We start from the raw sequence: 20,680 nt of genomic DNA on the forward strand, positions 1-20,680 counted from the left end.
TCGCACATATCACTGACACTTCATCTGAGGTTGGGCAGCTGGACCGCAGATAACACAAACGATTTCAGGTGTCTGTTACTTTTGCATGTTCGCATGGAATAACATTTACCTGAGCTTAGTAACACAAATTCTCTTGTTAGCCATATCCCTCCCCTTCCTATAAGCAAATTGCAGTGGGTCCAATTTACTCTGCAGAGATTTTTGACAATTTTTTTGAGAGTTTTCATTATGAGGGAGGTTAATGCTATTGGCCGCAAATCATTTGGTTGACTAGGATTAGGTTTTTGGGGAGTGGGATGATGTTGGAAAGTTTCCAGAGTGCTGTGATGTCCCCAGAGTCGAGAAACATCTTACAGGACAGTAGTGTAAGACACGCCCACAGATCCCATGAGGCCCCTGCAACTTGTTGACTTTGACACGCTTTAGCAATTCCGTCACACAGACTTGAGAAATAACTGTGTACACAAAAAGAAATGTAAGAGAAAACAATATCTGTCAGTTTATCAAGGCAATTGCGTGAGTTATAGAAAACATCCCACACTGTAAATCAAAACAACCTCGCAAACATTCAACACTTTCATCCGTCCAACGCCTTACTGACTTAACAACAAGCTTCACGTGTCCACACACAGTCCTGTACACGAGGGCCAGAAACACACTGTGGTGGTAGGAAGCCCTAAAAGATGGCATAGGCGTTGGCTTTGTATGCCGCAGGGATTGTGCCATAACATCAATTCAGTTTGGTGTGTTTCTGGGTTTTTGGGCAGGTCACATACTAGTCATACGTTTTTAAAGTTGTGGCTTAGGGAGGCTGGAGATGAACTTGTTATCAAGCAAATCACTCCCTTGGGATATTCGTTCATTCACATTCCCAGGTCTGGAGATAGATGTGGTGGTGGGATTGCTGCTGTTTATAAGAAATCCGTGCTTCTGAGGCCTTTGGTGTCAGAAACGTTCAAGACTTTTGAGTCACTCAGTTTTGCCCTCACTCGTGGTTCACTGACGTTTCATGTCTTGCTTCTATATCGCCCTCCTTACTCTAGAAACAACAAAGTGACTAATTCAGCGTTCTGTGAAGAGTTTATTCCCTGGTCTCCAACGTAGCTGCTGCCAACAAATACTTGTTAATTCTTGGAGATGTGAATCTTCATTTTGATGTGCCATCTGACCCTGATACGAAGAGACTTTGTCAGCTGTTGGATTCCCTTGATCTTGTTCAACATGTCAACTCCTCTACCCACTGTAAGGGTCACACTTGGACTGGGTTATTGCGAGACCGGCCATCACACTGTTAGGTCTATTGTTGTGGAAGACTTGCAACTTTCGGATCATTTTCTTGTGTTGTTTGCTACCAGCATGTCAAGGCCTGGCTTACCGAGAAAGACTGTGTACACTAGAAATGTACGGGGCATGGACTCTGATTCTTTTCGTACTGCACTTCAGCGTTCTGCTCTCCTGGTCTCCCCTCCTGACAATGTGGATGAGCTTGTGGCTCTGTACAACAGCACCCTGACTGCTCTTCTTGACAAGTTTGCGCCTGTGAAAAAGAGGTGCATTACTGAGCGTCCTGATACCGCGTGGTTTACTCCAGAGGTACGCCAAGCCAAGAAGGTCAGGCGTCAGGCGGAGCGCAAATGGCGCAAGAGTAGGCTGGAGGTGGATCGTCAGATTTATCGCCATACAAGGAGCCAGTGTTCAGCCATCATTGTCAAAGCTAGGTCGCGGTATGTTTTGAATATTCTAAGCTCTGCAGTTTCTGATTCCCGCAAGATGTTCGCAGTTGTGAATGGTCTCCTGGGTAAAGATGTGACTCAGCCTGTTCTTCCAGAGATGGATGACCAGACCGCTGCCAGTACATTAAGTGCTTACTTTGAAGATAAGATAAAGACCATAATGGACAGCTTCAGTGACTCGGTTGATACTGTGGAGCAAACCAGTGACTTGTTTTGTGGCACGCCCCTCTCTAACTTTCAACCAGTGACAGAAGATGAACTATTGAAATTAGTTCGGCGTTGTAGCCCAACCACGTCTGTGGATGATCCTATCCCCACTAGTGTACTTCTCCAGCACCTTGACATTCTGCTTCCTGTAATAGTTCGCATAGTCAATGCTAGCCTTTTCTCTGCCTCTGTACCCAGACAATTTAAAACAGCTGTGATCAAGCCTATCTTAAAGAAGCACAACTTGGACCCGAGCTCGTGTAAAAACTATAGACCTGTGTCGAATTTGCCTTTTGTTTCGAAACTTGTGGAGCGTGTCGTTGCTCAGCAGTTGACATTCCACCTGGACCGCTACAGCTTATTGGATAAATTCCAGTCGGCGTACAGACCCAAGCACAGCTGTGAGACAGCCCTTCTGCGTCTTATGAACGATCTTCTGTGCAGTGCGGATGCAGGGAAAGTGACTCTTGTGGTCCTCCTTGATCTGAGTGCGGCCTTCGATGTCATTGATCACACCACTCTTCTGACTCGTCTCCAGATGGAGGTGGCATTGGTGGTTCCGCCTTGCAGTGGTTCCATTCCTACCTCAGTGATCGCACACAGAGGGTGATGGTCAATCAAGCTTCTTCAGTGACAGTTCCATTGCTGTGCGGTCCCGCAGGCTCTGTTTTGGGCCGGTTCTATTTTCTATTTACACATCTCAGCTTGGTCCTCTCATTGAGAAGCATAATGTGAACTGTAAGATGTTTGCAGATGACACTGAACTCTATTTTTCATTTAGTACTGACAGTGAGTCGGTGCGTGAGGCAGTTTGTGCTGTAGAAGATTGTTGCTTAGAGGTCAAGTCATGGATGCTGAGGAATAAACTCAAGCTTAATGATGAGAAGACAGAGGCGATGCTATGTGGTTCCAAGCTTAGCCTTAGCAAAGTCTCTCTAGACTCCATCCAAGTGGGTCAAGCTAGAATCCCCCTCTCCAGCTCCGTACGGAACCTTGGACTCTATGTTGACAATCTTCTAACTATGTCTGATCATGTCAGTTCTGTAGTCTATCTATCTATTCCTCTTCGTGCATCAGGTTGCACATAAGGCCTCAACCAGAGTCCGCCACCGATGTCGATCGGCTGAAACCCGCTCTAGGTGACCCCATGTCCAGCCCTTTCCCTTCATCTCCCTTTCCACTGTTCTTCTCCAAGTTTCCTTTGGGCGGCCTCGTTTTCTTCGGCCGTCTGGAGTCCATCGTAGGGCGACTCTGGAAAGGTCTGCTGTCTGCTGGCGGAGCACATGTCCAATCCATCGCCAACGCCTTCGTTGAACCTGCGTGGTGATGGACTCGGTTTCAGTTCTTCGGTGGAGTTCTTCGTTGGTGATGGTGTTTGGCCAAAAGATGTTAAGTATGCGCCTGAGGCATCTGTTTTGGAAGACGTCAAGCTTGTTTCTGATGGTTTTGGTCATCTTCCAAGATTCTGATCCGTAAAGGAGGGTGCTGATCACATTTGACTTGAAGATCTCAGTTTGATCTTCTGGCTGATGTTTTTGCCTTCCATGTGCTCCTGAGTGAGGCGAAGGCCTGGCTGGCTTTCGCCAGTCGGGCTCGAATCTCCACCTCCGCATCCCCGGTGTTTGACATTTTGGACCCAAGATAGGTGAAACTGTCAACTTCCTCAATCTCTTCTCCATTTAGTTTGATGCTGTCTTGGACTCTGGCGTTCACTCTCATACTTTTCGTTTTCTTTGTGCTGACCTTCAAGCCAAGGTTTCCAGCTGTTTCTGAGAAGGCCTTTGTTTTTTGCATGTCTTGTGGCGGTGTGACAGCAGAGCAATGTCATCAGCAAAGTCTAAGTCTTCCAGCGCTGTTGTTGCTGTCATAGTCATGGTCCATCTGATCCCTCTCCTCTCACTGTCGGTGGAAGTCTTCATGATCCAGTCCATGGCCAAGATGAAGAGGAACGGCGACAGAATGCAGCCCTGCTTCACCCCGGTACTGACGTTGAAGGGGTCTGTGAGCTCCGTGTCACAGACAACCTGGGATTTGAAATCGCTGTACAGCATTGCAATGACCTGAACAAGTTTTGCAGGGACTCCGTAATGTCTCAGGATCTTCCATAAGGACTCGCGGTGGATGCTGTCAAAAGCCTTCTCCAGGTCGATGAAATTGATGTACAGCGGTGTGTTCCATTCGTTGCTCTGCTCCAGAATCTGTCGCAGAATGAAGATGTGTTTGGAGCAGGATCGCCCAGGGCGAAATCCTGCTTGCTGTGGTCGGAGGTCTTTCTCAAGAGTTGCCGTCAGTCTTGACAAAACAATCTTGCTGAAGACCTTGCTGGTGAGGGAAAGAAGTGTTATGCCCCTCCAATTATTGCAGTCTCCAAGATCTCCTTTCTTGGGTAACTTGAAGATGAGCCCTGTCTTCCACGCAACAGGGACCTGCCCTGATTCCAAATTTGCCTGAAGATTTCAGTCAGCTTGGGAGCTGTCACATTCACATCTGCTTTCAACATCTCTGCTGTTATTCCATCTGCCCCTGGTGCTTTGCCGCTCTTCATTGTCTTGACTGCTGCTGTCACTTCTTCCAGGCTTGGTGGGTCTGTGCAGATGTCGAGGTCTATAGCTGCTGGCTGGATGTCTGCAAGCTGAGGGGGATCTGGTCTGTTCAGAACCGACTCAAAATGTTCCCTCCAGCGCTGTAGTTTTCCTGCCTCTCCCTCGATGACATTACCGTTCACGTCTTTCACTGGCACATCACTGTTCTTAAACCCGTTGTTTAGCTGTTTGTTTATCTTGTACAGTGTCTTCAGGTCATTTTTACTTGCTGCATTTTCTGCTTCATCTGCCAGTTTCTCTATATGGTCTCTTTTGTCGGTTCTTGCCATCCTCTTTACCTCTTTGTTTAGTTTTGTATATCTTTGTCTGAGTTGTTCCTTCAGGCGTTCAGATCTGGTGCTGTTGATTCTTTGTTTGGCTGACTTCCTCTCTTCTATCTTCTTCCATGTCTCTTCTCTGATCCACTGTTCTTTCTTTTTCCGTTGGAAGCCAGTATTTCTCTCCTGATTCCTGTAAGACTCGATTGAAGTCGTCTAAGGTCATCTCTTGTTGGTCTCCTAGTGCCTGGAACCTGTTTTTTACTTCCATAGCAAAGGCCCTTTCGGTGGCTGGATTTTTAGTTTGCCGGAGTCCACTCTCTGCTGACGTGCCTGTTTTCCTCGTGATCGACGCAGCTTCAGAGAAACTGTGGCTATCACAAGAGTGTGGTCACTGGCAATGTCTGCTCCTCTGTAGGCTCTAACATCTTGAAGTGAGCTCCTCCATTTTCGGTTGATGATGACATGGTCTATCTGGTTCTTTGTGATCCCATCTGGTGATGTCCATGTTGCCTTGTGGATGTCTTTGTGTGGGAAGAGTGTGCTCCAATCAGTAGGTTGTTTTCTTCACAAAAGTCTGCCAGTCTCTCTCCGTTGTCATTGATGGTTCCGATTCCATGTTTGCATGACATGCTCCCTGCAGGTGTTGTCACTTCCCACCTTGGCATTGAGATCGCCGATGATGAGCAACATGTCGTGGGCTGGAACGCTTTCTGAGGCTGCCTGGAGCTGATCGTAAAAAGCATCCTTGTCTTCTGCCTCAGAGTCATTTGTTGGTGCATAGCAAGCTAGCACTGTCAGCTTGGTGTACTTTGAATGGAATCTTGCTCTCAAAAGCCTGGGTCCATAAGGCTTCCATTCCAGCAGTGCCTTTTCCGTTTTCTTGTTGAGGAGTAGAGCTACTCCTTCAGAGTGCTGAGCGTCTGATCTTCCTGAGAACAAGATGGTATGTCCTGACGCTAGTCTCCTCTTTCCCGTGCCGGTCCATCTGACCTCACTGACTCCAGGATGTCCAAGTTGTAGTTGTCAAACTCCTTGACTAATTGGAGCATCCTGCCAGTCTGGTACAAGGTCTGGACGTTCCAGCACCCCACCCTCAACTTTTGCCTCGGCTTCAGTAAATCGCTGTCGGGGCGCCAGCTCCCTTTCGGGTTTGGCTGTCGTCCGTCATTAGTCCAGTCTCCTGGTGTGCTTCATTACCTTCGCCATCTGTGACGAGTTCTCTGGTTTTAGTTTCTGTAACATGATTTTTTTTACATGGTGGGGTTGTTAGCCCTACCACAACCTATTTTACCTCTAGGTGAGGTGTCCACCTTAGTCGCCTCTTACGACATGCCTGGCTGGATGGCAGGGACCCTATTCTTACAATGCTTGCTAGGCAAACATACCCCGGGGTCCCACAGGGGAGTTCTGTAGTCAAGGCATGTTATTTCCATATCCGCACTCTTGGATGACTCCGACCCAGTCTTAATAAGAAGACTGCAAATGCAGTTGCTGTGTCCCTCATCGGTTCTACATTAGACTATGCCAACAGCTGCCTCTGGGGGATTTCAAAGAGCGAGTTGTTGAGGCTACAGCGAGTGCAAAATACGGCTGCGAGGATAGTTGCAGGAAAGAAAACAACTGACCATATTACTCCTGTACTACGTGACCTACATTGGCTTCCTGTGGAGAAGCGAATTGAGCACAAATTGTTAACCTTAACCTATGGCTGTCTTCACGACCTTGCGCCTGTCTATCTGCAAGAACTCATTCGCTGTTACCAACCCCAGCGGAACCTTCGTTCAGCAGCCCACTTCAGACTTGAACGACCGAGTGTTCAGTCAGGGAATGCTAACAAGAAGACTGCGGGTTTTAGATCCTTCTCCAATGTAGCCCCGCTTTTGTGGAACTCGCTTCCCCTCTCGACCAAGGAGTCTGATAGTATTGCAGCTTTCAAGAAAAATCTTGAGACTCACTTGTTTAAACTTTTTTGAAGTTTTCATTTGACCTGCAGTTTGGTGGCTGCTGGGATCACCGCGCATTGAGCGCATCTTTGTGATGCGGATACTAGCGCGCTATAAAACTACATCATCATCATCATCATCATCATCATCATCAGGTTGCAGTTGTTGAAGTCGCCGAGAATAAATGTTGGTGCATCTGGTGAAACGGAATCAAGTCTGTGTGTCACAGCAATTACCCTCCGGGCAGACATAGCATTCACTCTAGGGTGAATATACGCTACTGTAAAGAACAATTGGAGAAATTTCCTAGGAAAGTAGAGGGGGCGAAGGGAGACTGACAGCAGTTCGATTTCAGGTGTGCAGATTGTTTCACACATAACAGTTTTACAGCACCTTTCATTGACATACAAGCAGATTTTCCCTCCAGTGGATTTACTGGTACTAGTAGCTGAGCGGTCACAGCAATATGGGAGACCAAATCCAGAAATAAACAGCTCGTCGCCATCATTATCTTTTAGCCACGTTTTGGTGCAAGCAAAGAGGCAGGTCTCGCGATACTCCTTCATACCCAGGACATGCGCCTCCAACTCATCCACTTTGTTGCGCAGTGACTGCATGTTGGCGAGTAGCACAGACGGTAATGGTGGCATTCGCTGCTTCTTATTCAGTCCATATCTCTGCAGTCTGCGCTGTGTAGCTCCTTTCCTCTGGTTTAGTCTTTTCTTGTGGAGTGTTCGAAAAGAGGAGGGGATGGTCAGAAGGTCTCAAGGAGAGTATAAACTCTTGTAGACTGGCTGCCATCTTGATGTTGTCGTCCTGACGCCAGTACAGCAGAAATCCAAAGACAGACACTAATCGTCACCACAAATCCTGAATTCGTGAATTTGCACATTTTCCCAGAAGTCACAACCTCCACTGCATGAAATGAATAACAAAACTAAAAAATCTACACACACTAGATTAAAAGAAATAGCGAGCACATATATATGGTCCCCCGTCGCCCTACATGTGTAAGCGCCCTTGACCTGACAGCTTTGATTACAGCAGCAATCTGGACATTAGGCACTAATGATAAAGGAGTTTTACACTGCAATAATCACAGCAGCAATGTACAAGTCTGGCACTAATCATGGGAGGAGCCTTAGACTGCCATAGGTCATTCAGTCTGAAAATCAGGCATTAAGGATAAGAGGATCTTTACACAGTAATGATCATAAGAACAGTATAGAAACCAGGCACTAATAATGGCACACTGATATCATTAAGTTGGTAAATAATTGGTGGACATTAATAATCTCTGAGCGAAGATCAGTCCAGAAGTGGAATATTATCTTGTCACATAACCTAAAGTAACATATTTAGCTCCTTTTAAGAATCTTAATTAATCCTTTAAATATTCACACACTACTTCACAGTTCTATTAAGTGTTAATAACAGTTTTATATGACATTGTCATTCCATAACATATATTCTGTAATCATATACTTTGTTTCATTCCACAGAGCTCAACATTCAGATACCAGCTCTCTCTCTACCTCTCTAAAATAACGCAACTTTTACTTCAAACCTTGATTTCAAATATATTAACATTAGAACAGAGGGAATACCTTTAAAACCACAAGCCTATAGTGTGCAGTGAGACACCTCAAATCTTAATGCTTAAATCTTTGGAGAAATAAAAGGAACACACAACAAAGGTCAAAATTAAGTTTGATTAACCTTTTGTTGTCACCAATGCAGAGTTGCTGTGATTGTTAATTGTTGATGTTATTTTGAATCAAGTCATATTTTGTTACATGCCATCTAGTATTCATCAATATTGATATTGTTATAGGTGCGTGATGGAAAGCTGAGGGACTTGGATGACAATGGCATCAATGTCTTATGTAGGATTTTGATCAAGTGTCAGGAATTCATGCGAAAAAGACAGGTGCTTGGTGTTCATTTCATATAACACATGCAGGTATAATCATTATTTAGTCACAGCAGGTGATGTACTACATGGTGTCTGCTCCTAACTACTGTGTAGTTACTAGCTTTTGATGTACTACATAACTGTGCCATTGTATATACATATGTATGGCAGAGGTTAATTAGTCAGCAGGGCTGTTTGGTGAACTGGTTTCTTTTGGTCCAGAGGGGCCCCATCAGCACAAACTGCTCTGTTCTGATATGGAAACACCCATGTCTTAAGAGTACCTGGGGGTATAAAAGGGGAGGTTTGAGGTTGGGGGAAAAAGTGTGGAAAGGATACAGTGTAAGTTCTCAAGTCACAAATCACAGTCAGTTGAGACGTTAAAACGCACAATCAAGGATATGAACAAGACTGTTATAAACAAAACGCACAATCAAGGATATGAACAAGACTGTTATAAACAAAGAAAGCTGACAGACTCTGCAGAGGCAGTTTCTCCTGTTGCAGCTATTTCACAGACCACAAGGAATTGGTTACCATAATGAATGATTGAACGTTATCTCCAGAGAGTCAGTACAAGTGTGTGGAATGTAGCAGGTTATCTGGTTGGTTGATAAAAAAAGGAGTTTATTATTGAAATGTAACACTTTAGTAGTGTACTGAGTTTTGTCTTTGGTTGTAGAGGATTGCCGTCGAACGGCTCCCAGGTCTGTCCCTTTCTCACGCCGGCTGCGTGTGCAATAGCTGGCCTTGAGCTGCCCACCCGCGGCTACTGGCTACTGGGTCTCTTGTTACGCCAGAAGTTACAAAGTTGCCTGAGCCACTTGGGGAGACCATGGCCAGACAGGGCGGGTAGGGAGTGACCAATGGCGCCACGTGGGCTGAAAAAGGTTGTGACGAGACTGTAGGAAAAGGGGTTGGATGGTTCTGGAATGTTCAATGGGGATAGAATAAATAGTGTAGCTTTACAGTTGAGAGAGGCTTTTTGGATTTGGAAGTGAGAGTGGAGAGACAGCAGGCCAGCCGCTGAAAGAAACTCTGAATAAAATATACAATTGTGCGGCAGTTTCAATCTTTGTTGTTCTTGTAACAACTAGCCCACCCCTATGTAGCCATCAGGGACTGACGTGTTGGTTACAGATGTTTGTGAACTTTATAAATCTTTAGATGAAGTCACTGTCTAAGTTCTTCATCTTTACCCATAGAACTTTTTTGTCTGTAAGGGCTATTTTTTGTACTTGCCTTCACCGTACTCTTATATGGAAGCACTAACGTTTACTATATGTCTATGTGTCCAGGATGAGTGCAGTTTTGTGAGTCTGCGTGATGTGACTCGAACTCTGACGGTGGCTAGCTGGTTCCTGATGTCAACTGACAGAGCACAACAAGATGCAGAAGACAGCAATGAGGATGATGATGGTGGTGATGATGATGAAGAGGTAATACTAATGATAGTTTGTCACCCGATGTGAACAAAAAGTCAAGTTTTACAGTCTTCATAAATCTGTAAAAGACAATGGAACCACAATCCATTCTGGAAAGTTGGTCGGTACCCAAAATGTTCGGTATCCGAAACAATTTTCCCCATAAGAAATAAAGGAAATACAGTAGATTAAATTGGTTCCTGTTGCAGGATGTAACCTCCTATGATTTTTCTGAATTCTTGAACGAACTTCTTGACTCCTGCCTTGTCGGAACTCAAACTGGCTGCCTCCCCATGCCTTGTGGCGCTGTGGATGCCTGTTCTGTGCCTAAATTTCTTAAACTAACCTCGACTGGCGTTGAAAATCGAATCCCTCGCAGCACTTGTTCCTGGGTTTTTTTTTTGCAAATCTGCAGATTCTGCGCCTTCTCACAAATGAACGACTTACGGATATTATAACACCTTCTGTTTCTCCTTTATACTTTATACACACAAGCAATAACTTTTCTACTTCTTCCATTGAGGCCTTTGCTTTGTTAAAGTACATGTGCTCCAACATGCCATATTTGGCGGCGATATCCGACAGATGCATGCCTCCTTCACACTGTCCAAATGACACAAACAAAGATGTAAGATGTGGGACACAATTCCTGCACAAAACAATATGACCTACTACAACTTATTACACTCACCATAGAATTCTGTAAACTTGGAGTAGAAACGCATCTGTTCATTTCTATTCAAGCCAGTTATGTCTAGGCCAGAACAAAGGACAGAAAATTAATGTTAATAATAATTCAGGATTTGTATAGTGCATTTCTCCACATGAAGGCGAGGTGACCTGGTGCTGTAATTTTGCATGTTTTACATTCACAGGTGTCTGACCTGACTAAAGCCTTGGTTCTGTCACTGGCAGTGTGTTACCGAGCATGCCTGGACAGCAAGACAGAGTTTGACAAACACATAGTTCAGTACTTTCTCCCTCCATTTGTCTTGAATGGGGACAAACAGCAGCAGTTCTTTGCAATTATTGACAAGTAAGTACTACCAACATTTGATGAAAGTATAATTTTTACTTCATATAAAATTGTTATTTTAAGTACAGTATATTATATTAAACTATGATTTGCTTAAGAGGATGGTACACAGAGGATATTCTACTTAAGGCTGATCACGAGGCACAAAAAAGAGGAGGCCAAGGTGCTAATACATGTGGGGCCTCATGCGATATTAGAGGAAGTCTTAAAAAAAGTTTGGCAGTTTCTTTGGTCGAGTGTGAGAAAGACATTTTTGGCACTTTTTCACAGCATGCACCAAGAAGCAAAGGAGGATGTAACCCAGTGGCAGTGTTACATTGAAGACTCACTGATACTGGCCCTGGGTGCGGGCTTAACTAACTGAGAGGAGGGCATATGATGCGATGCTACTTTGCAGGGTATGGGTAATGGATGTAGACAGCTGCTTCTGAAGGATAGGACAGTGAAATAGTAATGGACATAGACTGCCTTTTCCGCTTCACACAGCAAGTGGAGCAAGACTGAGGGACCAGCATTTAAGCGAGGTGTTGGTAAACAAGTGACTGCCAAGGCAACACAAGCCACCTTATATTGAAGACTGGAAGACAGACAAAGAAGTGCTAGGAGTGGTGGAGTTGCTATAGCATCAAATGCAACAAAGATCAGACTATGAGTTCTCAGCAAGCGAAGATCAGACCACAAACCCTCTGCATCCAAAGGGCCAAAACAGCATTTGAAATGCACTCCCTATAAAGAAAATAGACCAACCACTACAGATGTGGTGGCAAGGGCTACATTCAAGTGGAGTATTGGGTGCTTGTTGGAGGTATTTTACACCTCTGTTATTTGCAGCACCATGAATTTCAGTTTAGTTTTCTTGGGAGTGAACATGGCAAATGAACAGGTACAAATTAAACAAGAAGACTAAAAAAGCAATAAAAGTTGTTGGAAAGGGAAGAACAGAGACAATATGTGACAACCATTTCATCAACAAACTGCAGTTTTAGCACTCTGGCAGGAATGAGAAGATGCCTAGAAGTGGTAGATTTAAGGTTTCTAAAGCTTGAACAAAGTGTTATCTGCAATCATTTATCCTGGGTGCAGTCCAAATACACAATCAACTTCTGGGTAGGACACATACAAATGCAGATGGCTGAACTGCTTGCCCACTTTTTAGGGTGTCATATGTCTATATTTGAACTGATCTTATGCTGTTTTCTTATTTTGAGTGGGTAAATGGATGTGTACAGATTTTGAATAATTGCAAGAAAGTTTGTAAATGCTAGCATAAAGTAATTGGATTTAGTCAATTTGTTCTTTTCATGGCCTCAGTTGATGTTTTATTTAAAGTGATGTTCTCATGTTACCATTGGCAGACAAAATTTCCTGAAATGGAACAATAAAGATATTTTGCCATTTGTATTTATATATGATTGCCTTGAGCCATAAAGTCAAAATACTACATTTTTGGCATACTGCATTTGCTTTGTCCTGTTAGCTATGATGCAAAGTGTAAAAAAAAGGTTTGTGCCTGTATTGCATATTACTTAGGTATGTTTGTGTGCATTCATATATGTGTGCATGCTCATGCATGTACATGTGCTATGTGCTCCTATGTTTGTGTGTCTAACACACATGGCCATATGTAATTTCAGGTGTCAAAATATATTTCTGAAGAATGTTCACCTTGAGGAGAATATAGCACGCAACAAGGCGCTGAAGGAGAACGTGTTTATGATGGTGGTGTGTACAGAACTGCGCATCCCCCTTTTCCTGGTTGGCAAGCCAGGATCTTCCAAATCACTGGCAAAGACCGTTGTGGAGGACGCTATGCAGGGCATCTCTGCACGCACAGATTTCTTCAGAAAACTTAAACAGGTATGTCAAGGACAAGTGTAATGCCAGGCTGGTAGTCTCATGCTAATGGCATGTCAGATAGTTGGCTTTTCAAAGGTCAGTGCTTCCACTTTCAGGGACTGAATAGAAAAGACCTTTTCAAATAAGCTTTCATCTTGTTCTTGACCTTTTTTGTGCACTGAAAAAATGTAGCTGATAGAAATCTAACAATCTCTCCACTCTAATCAAAACCTTCACAGACCTATGGAGATTATCCTGTTGCAGGATTGGTGTTTTAGATTACCATATCATAATGTCATCTAACCTCTGGTCAACATTTTATGTTTTAACAGTTCTATGAACAATTTTAGTACAAAACGTGTAGCAAAAATGTATATGATTTAAAACAATACAATAATATACAGTGATACCTCGGTTCTCGAACGCCTTGACTTTCGACCAAATCGGTATTCGACCAGGAAATTCGAGAAAATTTTGTCTTGGAATCCGAACACATATTTGGAACTCGAACATCCGAGATGAGCCGAGTTGAGCCGAATGGCGTTCATTTCGGCCCAGCGCGCCTTGCTTGCGTCATCAGTGTGAGTGCAGAGGAGAAAAAAACAGCAAACAATTGACAAATTCTTTCGTAAAGAAATCAGACAAGCAACTGCAGAGCAAGATTCTGATTCTCCTCAGCAAAAGATACAGAGAACAGAAACACCCGAAGAGCAGATACACTCTGTTTTTATTGAAGAGGACTCCCCTTCAAAACAATAACCATCCCCCTTCCCTCCTCCCTCCACATTCATTCCCTCCTGCCATAAAGTTTGGTACAGGTGCAGTAAATGAAACACAATTTACTGTACTGTACAGTTGTTACGAAATTGAGTATTTTTAGTTTGACGGGGCCTTGGCAGGAAGTGGCGATGTCAAGGCCAGGGCGTACTGCGTCTTAATTTTTTAATATTTTTTTTTATTTTGCATTTTTAGCATTTTTGAAGGATCTATAAAAAGCTGGGGTAGACCTAGGTGGTCGTTATTTCGATTTTTTGAGTTGTTAGTAGTACTCTGTGTGAGTTGTTAGTAGCACTCTGTGTGAGTTGGAAATAAGAGGATGAGAGTAGCCTGTGTGGCAGTCCGCTGATTATGTGGTTATAACGTTGAGTTGTTGAACATTGAAATAATACTGAGAAATATTACAGTGTGAGCCGCTGTATACGTGTTCTATCTTCTGTTCAACGGATGACTGAAGTGACTTTGTACAGGAAAGTGTGACACCGCAGATTTTCAGATCTTTAAACGAGCCAAGTTACCGCTACAGTCGTAACATCTGGGGGCTCGTCCGGGATCTGCACCGTCATCGTTTCCGTTGCAAAGAAGCTGCTGTATAAAGGACAAGAGAACTGTGAGTGAATCTTTTTGAGTTGAGTGTACAGCCATGGAAGTCACGAAGGAGCTAGTGAAGTTAGGCAAAGAATTAGGCCTGGAGAGAGAAGAGTTAAAAGAGTTTGTAGAACAGAAGGAGAGGGAAAGAGAGCAGAAAGAAAGAGAACAAAGAGAGAGGGAGAGAGAAGAAAGAGCTGCCGAGCGAGAACTACGGAAATTACAACTAGAACATGAAGAGAGAGAAAGACAACGCGTGCATGAATTAGAGATGGCGCGTCTGAGGCCAGCAGTCACCATGTCGGAGGTGTCTGTGAAGTGTGAGAGGCCAAAGTTGCCGAAATTTGTTGACGGAAAAGACAGTATGGACAGTTATTTACAACGGTTCGAGCGCCATGCTGAGCTGTCTAGTTGGCCACGAGGTGAGTGGGCGGTGTCGCTCAGTGCGTTACTGTCGGGGCATGCACTGGACATTTATTCACGCATGCCGACACAAGCGGTTCAAGACTATTATCAGTTGAAGCAAGCGCTGTTGAGTGGATATGACTTCACGGAGAATGGCTTTAGGCGACGTTTCCGTGCAAGTAAACCTGAGAAAGGGGAGAGCCCCGAGCAGTTTACAGAAAGGTTAAGAGCATACCTTTATCGTTGGATTGAGGCAGCGGGGCAAAAGACAGACTTCGACGGTCTGTTGTATATAGTACTCAAAGAGCAGTTCATCGAAGCCTGCCCCAAAGACTTGGCAGTCTTCTTACAGCAGCAAGAAGACCAAAGCCTGAAAGCATTGTCCAATGCTGCGACAAGATACCTGCAGTCGCAAGGCAGAGAGTTCACCGCCAGATTAAGAGGGTCCCTGTCTGCAGCCGACACGGCCCAGAACACCACATCTGCCCAGCGCAGCCAAGGTTACGATCGGCATCAAGGCAACGAGCTGCGGTGTTATTCCTGCGGTGGAAAGGGTCACAAAGCCATGGCGTGCCCGAGCAACTCGATGAGACATTCAACCAGCCGCCAAACATTGGAGGGAAACACACGACGGACTCCGCAACCGTCGAATCGTCGTCCTGTGATGTCAGCAAACGTAGCCATTTGTGAGCGAGATAGCCAAGGGCCAAGCTATGAAGGCCGACGACAACACACGATCGCTACTGACAGCACGACCCAGAACGAGCGGCACACTCCAGTGGTAGACTGCGCGTTTACCATGAGAACGACCGGCGACATTGGTAATATGCCGGTGTCACGCGGACAGGTGGGAGGTAACAACGTCACCGTGCTGAGGGACACTGGGTGTTCTGGAGTAGTCATCCGGAAAGACCTTGTGTTAGAAGGCCAGTTCACGGGTAACAGCTCGAGGCTCAGATGCTGCCACGGGCATACTCAGGATGTGCCGACTGCTGATGTTGAAATATCGTCGCCGTATTTCAGTGGTCAGGTGAATGCAGTATGTCTCGATAACCCGCCATATGATCTGATCATCGGCAACATTGAAGGCGCTAGAGCCGCTGATGACCCCGACCCAGAGTGGGAACACACATGTGCTGTAATGACTAGAGCACAGGCGGCCCAAGAAAAAGTAAAAACCCAAGCTTTAGCTGTCATACCGAACGTGAGAATGCCTGACATTGATAAAGAAGAACTCATTCGGATGCAGCGAGATGACCCGACACTGGATCAATGTCGTAAGCAGGTCGCCAAGTACACAGAAGATGACGAAAAGATCGTGTTTATAAAAAGAAAGGAGAAGGTGTTCCACGCCAATCTGCTCAAGCGGTACATAGAGAGAGATCCAGATAGAGCGGCTGAAAACATTACCGAGATAGCAATCGCTTCGATTGCTAATGGGCCGCCAAGCTTGAGCAACTCGGCATCATGTCAAGTGGCCACCATCACGAGCGATGAAGATGGGTGTGTCGAGGACGGGGGTGAGGACCTCCTCGAACTGGGAGACATACACCATGGTGAGTCGGTGGACAACCTGGTTTACGGGCTCAATCTGTCCAGCCAACAACGGGCAGAGCTACAAGAACTAGTGAGACAACATAGCTGTATCTTTACGGACGTACCGGGAAAAACTAACCTCATCCAGCACGAGATACGACTAACGTCAGACGTGCCGGTCAGATGTAAGCCTTACCCGATACCATATGCTACCAGGGAGTCTTTGAAGAAGGATATCGAGGAAATGCTGCGTTTGGGAATTATTCGGGAGTCCAAGTCACCCTACGCGTCGCCAGTTGTGGTAGTGAGAAAGAAAGATGGAAGCAACAGGGTGTGCGTCGACTTCAGGAAACTTAATAAACTTACCCACTTGGACCCAGAACCCATGCCGACGCCGGCTGATCTGTTCCGACAGCTGAGCGGTGACAGATTCTTTACGAAAATCGATTTGAGCAAGGGTTATTGGCAAGTGACCATACCCGAAGAGGACATCCAGAAAAAGCGTTCGTTACACCCGATGGTGTATACGAATTTTTGAGAATGCCGTTTGGAATGAAAAATTCAGGTGCAACATTGAGGAGGGTTTAAAGAAGATATTAGACGACTTGGAGGGTATCGTGCACTACTCCGACGATATACTGGTTCACACTCAGACTTGGGAAGATCATCTCCGCGTGATCCGCGTGCTGCTTGATCGCATCGTCGAGAACAACCTGACTGCCAGGCCTAGTAAGTGTATACTCGGCACTGATGACGTAGACTTCATAGGGCATCGTCTTAAGAGCGGAGTGAAAGGAGTGCACGAGGACAATGTCAAGAAGGTGAGAGATGCACCAAGGCCACAAAATAAGAAGCAGTTACGTTCTTTCCTTGGCCTGGCATCCTTTTATCGGGAGTACATGCCTCACTTCGCAGCCGTGACGGCACCTCTTACGGACCTTCTAAAGAAAGGACAGCCAAATTCACTCGAGTGGGGTGAAGCGCAAGAGCGGGCATTTGTTACCGTCAAAACATTCCTGACCAGTGACCCGGTGCTGCAGCTCCCAGATCCTTCTAAGATGTACGTTTTAAGCACAGATGCATCAGATACAGGGGTTGGGGCGGTTCTGATGCAGGAACACGAAGGAAAGTTATTCCCTGTTTGCTACGCAAGCAGAAAGCTGAATGGGGCTGAGAGAAGATACTCCACTATCGAAAAGGAGTGTTTAGCCATCGTATGGGCGGTGAGGAAATTCCGGTTATACCTAGAAGGAGTTAGGTTTACCATACGGACAGACCACAACCCTCTCACCTATTTGAACACTGCACGATTTGAGAACAATAGGGTGATGAGGTGGACCCTGTTTTTGCAGAACTTTGACGTGCATTTTGACTCTGTAAAGGGATCGGACAACGTTGGTGCTGATTTCTTGAGTCGGGTTGGCTCAAAGAACTGAACTGAGCTGAATATAACTACAATCCGATGAAGGATACTGTGATTAGCAATTACATGTGTGAAGTTTTGTTAAGTAGCTTTATTGTTAAGAGACTGGTTAGTTTTGATGTGAGGAGAGATAATGCTTTACTTTGGTTTTTGGTTGGGAAGATGGATGATACCTTAAAATGTTTGTTTTATTTCGTATGTTTGTAGAAGAAAGTCCTGCGGAGTTTCTTCTTGAAGTGGGAGGGTATGTTACGAAATTGAGTATTTTTAGTTTGACGGGGCCTTGGCAGGAAGTGGCGATGTCAAGGCCAGGGCGTACTGCGTCTTAATTTTTTAATATTTTTTTTTATTTTGCATTTTTAGCATTTTTGAAGGATCTATAAAAAGCTGGGGTAGACTAGGTGGTCGTTATTCGATTTTTCTGAGTTGTTAGTAGTACTCTGTGTGAGTTGTTAGTAGCACTCTGTGTGAGTTGGAAATAAGAGGATGAGAGTAGCCTGTGTGGCAGTCCGCTGATTATGTGGTTATAACGTTGAGTTGTTGAACATTGAAATAATACTGAGAAATATTACAGTGTGAGCCGCTGTATACGTGTTCTATCTTCTGTTCAACGGATGACTGAAGTGACTTTGTACAGGAATGTGTGACACCGCAGATTTTCAGATCTTTAAACGAGCCAAGTTACCGCTACAGTCGTAACAACAGTACATTTTTTTTTGTTGTTTTTTGTTTTAATAAATACACTTTTATTTCTTATTTCTTGTTGAGACTCATGTTTTTCTACATATTATTTACAAATTAGGCCAGTAAATAGGCATTTTCTGGGGCTTGGAACAAATTAATCCAGTTTCCATTACTTCCTATGGGTTTCATTGCTTCGGTTCTCGAACAATTTGGTTCTCGACCGTCCTCCCGGAACGAATTATGTTCGAGAACCGAGGTATCACTGTATAAAGGTGTCACTTATTTAGTACTTTAAAATAATAATGTTAACTAGCAGTATAGGTTGTTTGAGGTACATAAATATGACACCATATCAGAAAGGCTATTGATTAACATGGACACCATGTATGTAGCCCTTCTTTATTAAAGATTTCCAAAGATGTCGAAAGGCTTTCACTATTAACATGTTCAAAGGCACAGTTAAATTTGTCATCATCATGCATTTTGGAATTTTTATTTTTACTTGGTTTGGGATCATTAAAATCCATTGCCTAGAGGACTGAAAGGTGCCTCGAACTTTTATTCTTTGTAACACTGTGTACAAAAATATTTTTAGAAGTGCCATTGGATGAAACTAATTTCTTTTTGATTAAAATCCCCTAGGTGGTGCTGGTAGGTTGCATCTCCTTGCTGGACATGGTGGGCAGTAGAAACAAATAAAAATATTTGAAATATGACCACAAAACTGGGAGAAGGCATAAGGATTATTTTTTTAAAAGATAAGGTGACAGAAGAGTGTACAATGCTCTTTTTGAGGTTTTTTTTTTCCAAAGTACCTGACTTTGTTCAGGTTGAGTACCTGATAATAAACAAATCACTTTTCATTCCTTCTTTGTTGAGCTGCTTCAAACTGTCAGCATCATGGCTAGAGCTCACTACAATATATCTAGTCAGCTACTTTTGCTGCAGTGTGACTAACTTTGCTGCAGATAATTTCTCCGTGCCCACTGTGTTAACATAAGAAGGGACATACCTATGCCATGCATTCCCTCTATTGACAAAGTGAATCCCCACCAGCGTGCTGTTTTACATGTTTTAATTGTCTTTGCATCCAGAATGTTCTCCAGCAATTTTTTCATTTTAATGTTAATTCATTACTTCTCTCACATCCACTTCACATAAATTTTTCCTCCTTCAAGATGGTAAAACTCTACAATAACATGTAACGTTTTAGTTTAATTCACAACCTCTATTTTAATAATGGTTTTTTTGGAGGCCACAATCCATCTTGTTAATGCTCTTCTTTCCCTGTTGAGAGGCTCATTTTTCTTGTGGTGATGGTTTGCATTCTTTATTGGGTGGTTTGATTGCTGTATCACAAAAGTTTTTTTAATATGTTTAGAACAATGTAACTGGGTGCATATGGTCTTTGTAGGTGCTTATAAGCTCACAGATTTTGGGGTGAGCAAAATAAGGTTTTAAAAATGCTTGTATTTAGCAAATAGATCCTTAAAACCTGTGGTCAAGACTTTATTAAAAAAAGATAGGTGCTTATTTTGGAAACGGTTGACACTGTTATTTTCATGCTAAATAAATAAAGTCCCATCAGAATCAAGAGGAGATAAGACTGTAGCCGGACATCAAGGCAAACTACACACTGCAGCGAAACCATTGTTTAAGAATGGTTCCTGAATGTCCTAGCACTAATCAGTCTAATTGCTCTTTGTTACTCCAGGAGAGGGGAAGAAAATTCTCAAGGATAATTTTTCAGTAAAATTTTAGCATTGTCTTCTCAGGTATGCTGTCTAGTATAAACCTCATGTTGTACCTGTTCTTTTTCTTTCCATCTACTACACACCCGCATTAGTCAACCTTGGAGTCCGAAACAAGTGCTCCTGAAGCTTCTAAGAGTAGAAGGATTTGTAACAATGCCCATTTTTATAAATGAAATCTCTGTGTGTGCAGGTCAAGATGGTGTCCTTTCAGTGCAGCCCCCTGGCCACAGCAGATGGCATTCTGGCAACTTTCTCTCAGTGTGCCCAATTCCAGAAGGGCAAGAAGACAGACACTTTTGTTTCTGTTGTTGTTCTGGATGAAGTTGGACTGGCAGAAGACTCTCCTAAAATGCCTCTTAAGGTAATGAACAGTCTGAAAATTTTAAGAAGCTGTGTTTGTGGTCTGAGAGAAAACTTGCACATAGTTTTCCTGAATTGTATGTGTGGTTATTTCTTATGTATGAATTGTTTGCGAGTTTCAACCAGAAAGCTATCAACTTCCTTTGTATTCTATGACAAAAGTATCCCAAGCTCTTTAGATCATACAGCAAATTGC

The 20,680-nt window shown here is 44.0% G+C and overlaps 1 protein-coding gene across 3 annotated transcripts in view; it reads left to right on the forward strand.

Moving 5' to 3' along the window:
• Positions 1–20,680, forward strand: part of LOC112566806 (E3 ubiquitin-protein ligase rnf213-alpha-like) — a 206,149-nt gene that overhangs the window by 99,299 nt on the left and 86,170 nt on the right. For all 3 annotated transcript variants that reach the window (XM_025243173.1, XM_025243172.1, XM_025243175.1), the window contains exons 43-47: positions 8,581–8,676; positions 9,960–10,100; positions 10,961–11,121; positions 12,756–12,978; positions 20,315–20,485. In XM_025243173.1, the coding sequence (XP_025098958.1) occupies positions 8,581–8,676; positions 9,960–10,100; positions 10,961–11,121; positions 12,756–12,978; positions 20,315–20,485 (792 nt within the window). The remainder of the gene's footprint in view (positions 1–8,580; positions 8,677–9,959; positions 10,101–10,960; positions 11,122–12,755; positions 12,979–20,314; positions 20,486–20,680) is intronic.

The sequence above is a fragment of the Pomacea canaliculata genome, linkage group LG6 (assembly GCF_003073045.1).
Source record: "Pomacea canaliculata isolate SZHN2017 linkage group LG6, ASM307304v1, whole genome shotgun sequence".
Lineage (NCBI taxonomy): Eukaryota > Metazoa > Mollusca > Gastropoda > Architaenioglossa > Ampullariidae > Pomacea > Pomacea canaliculata.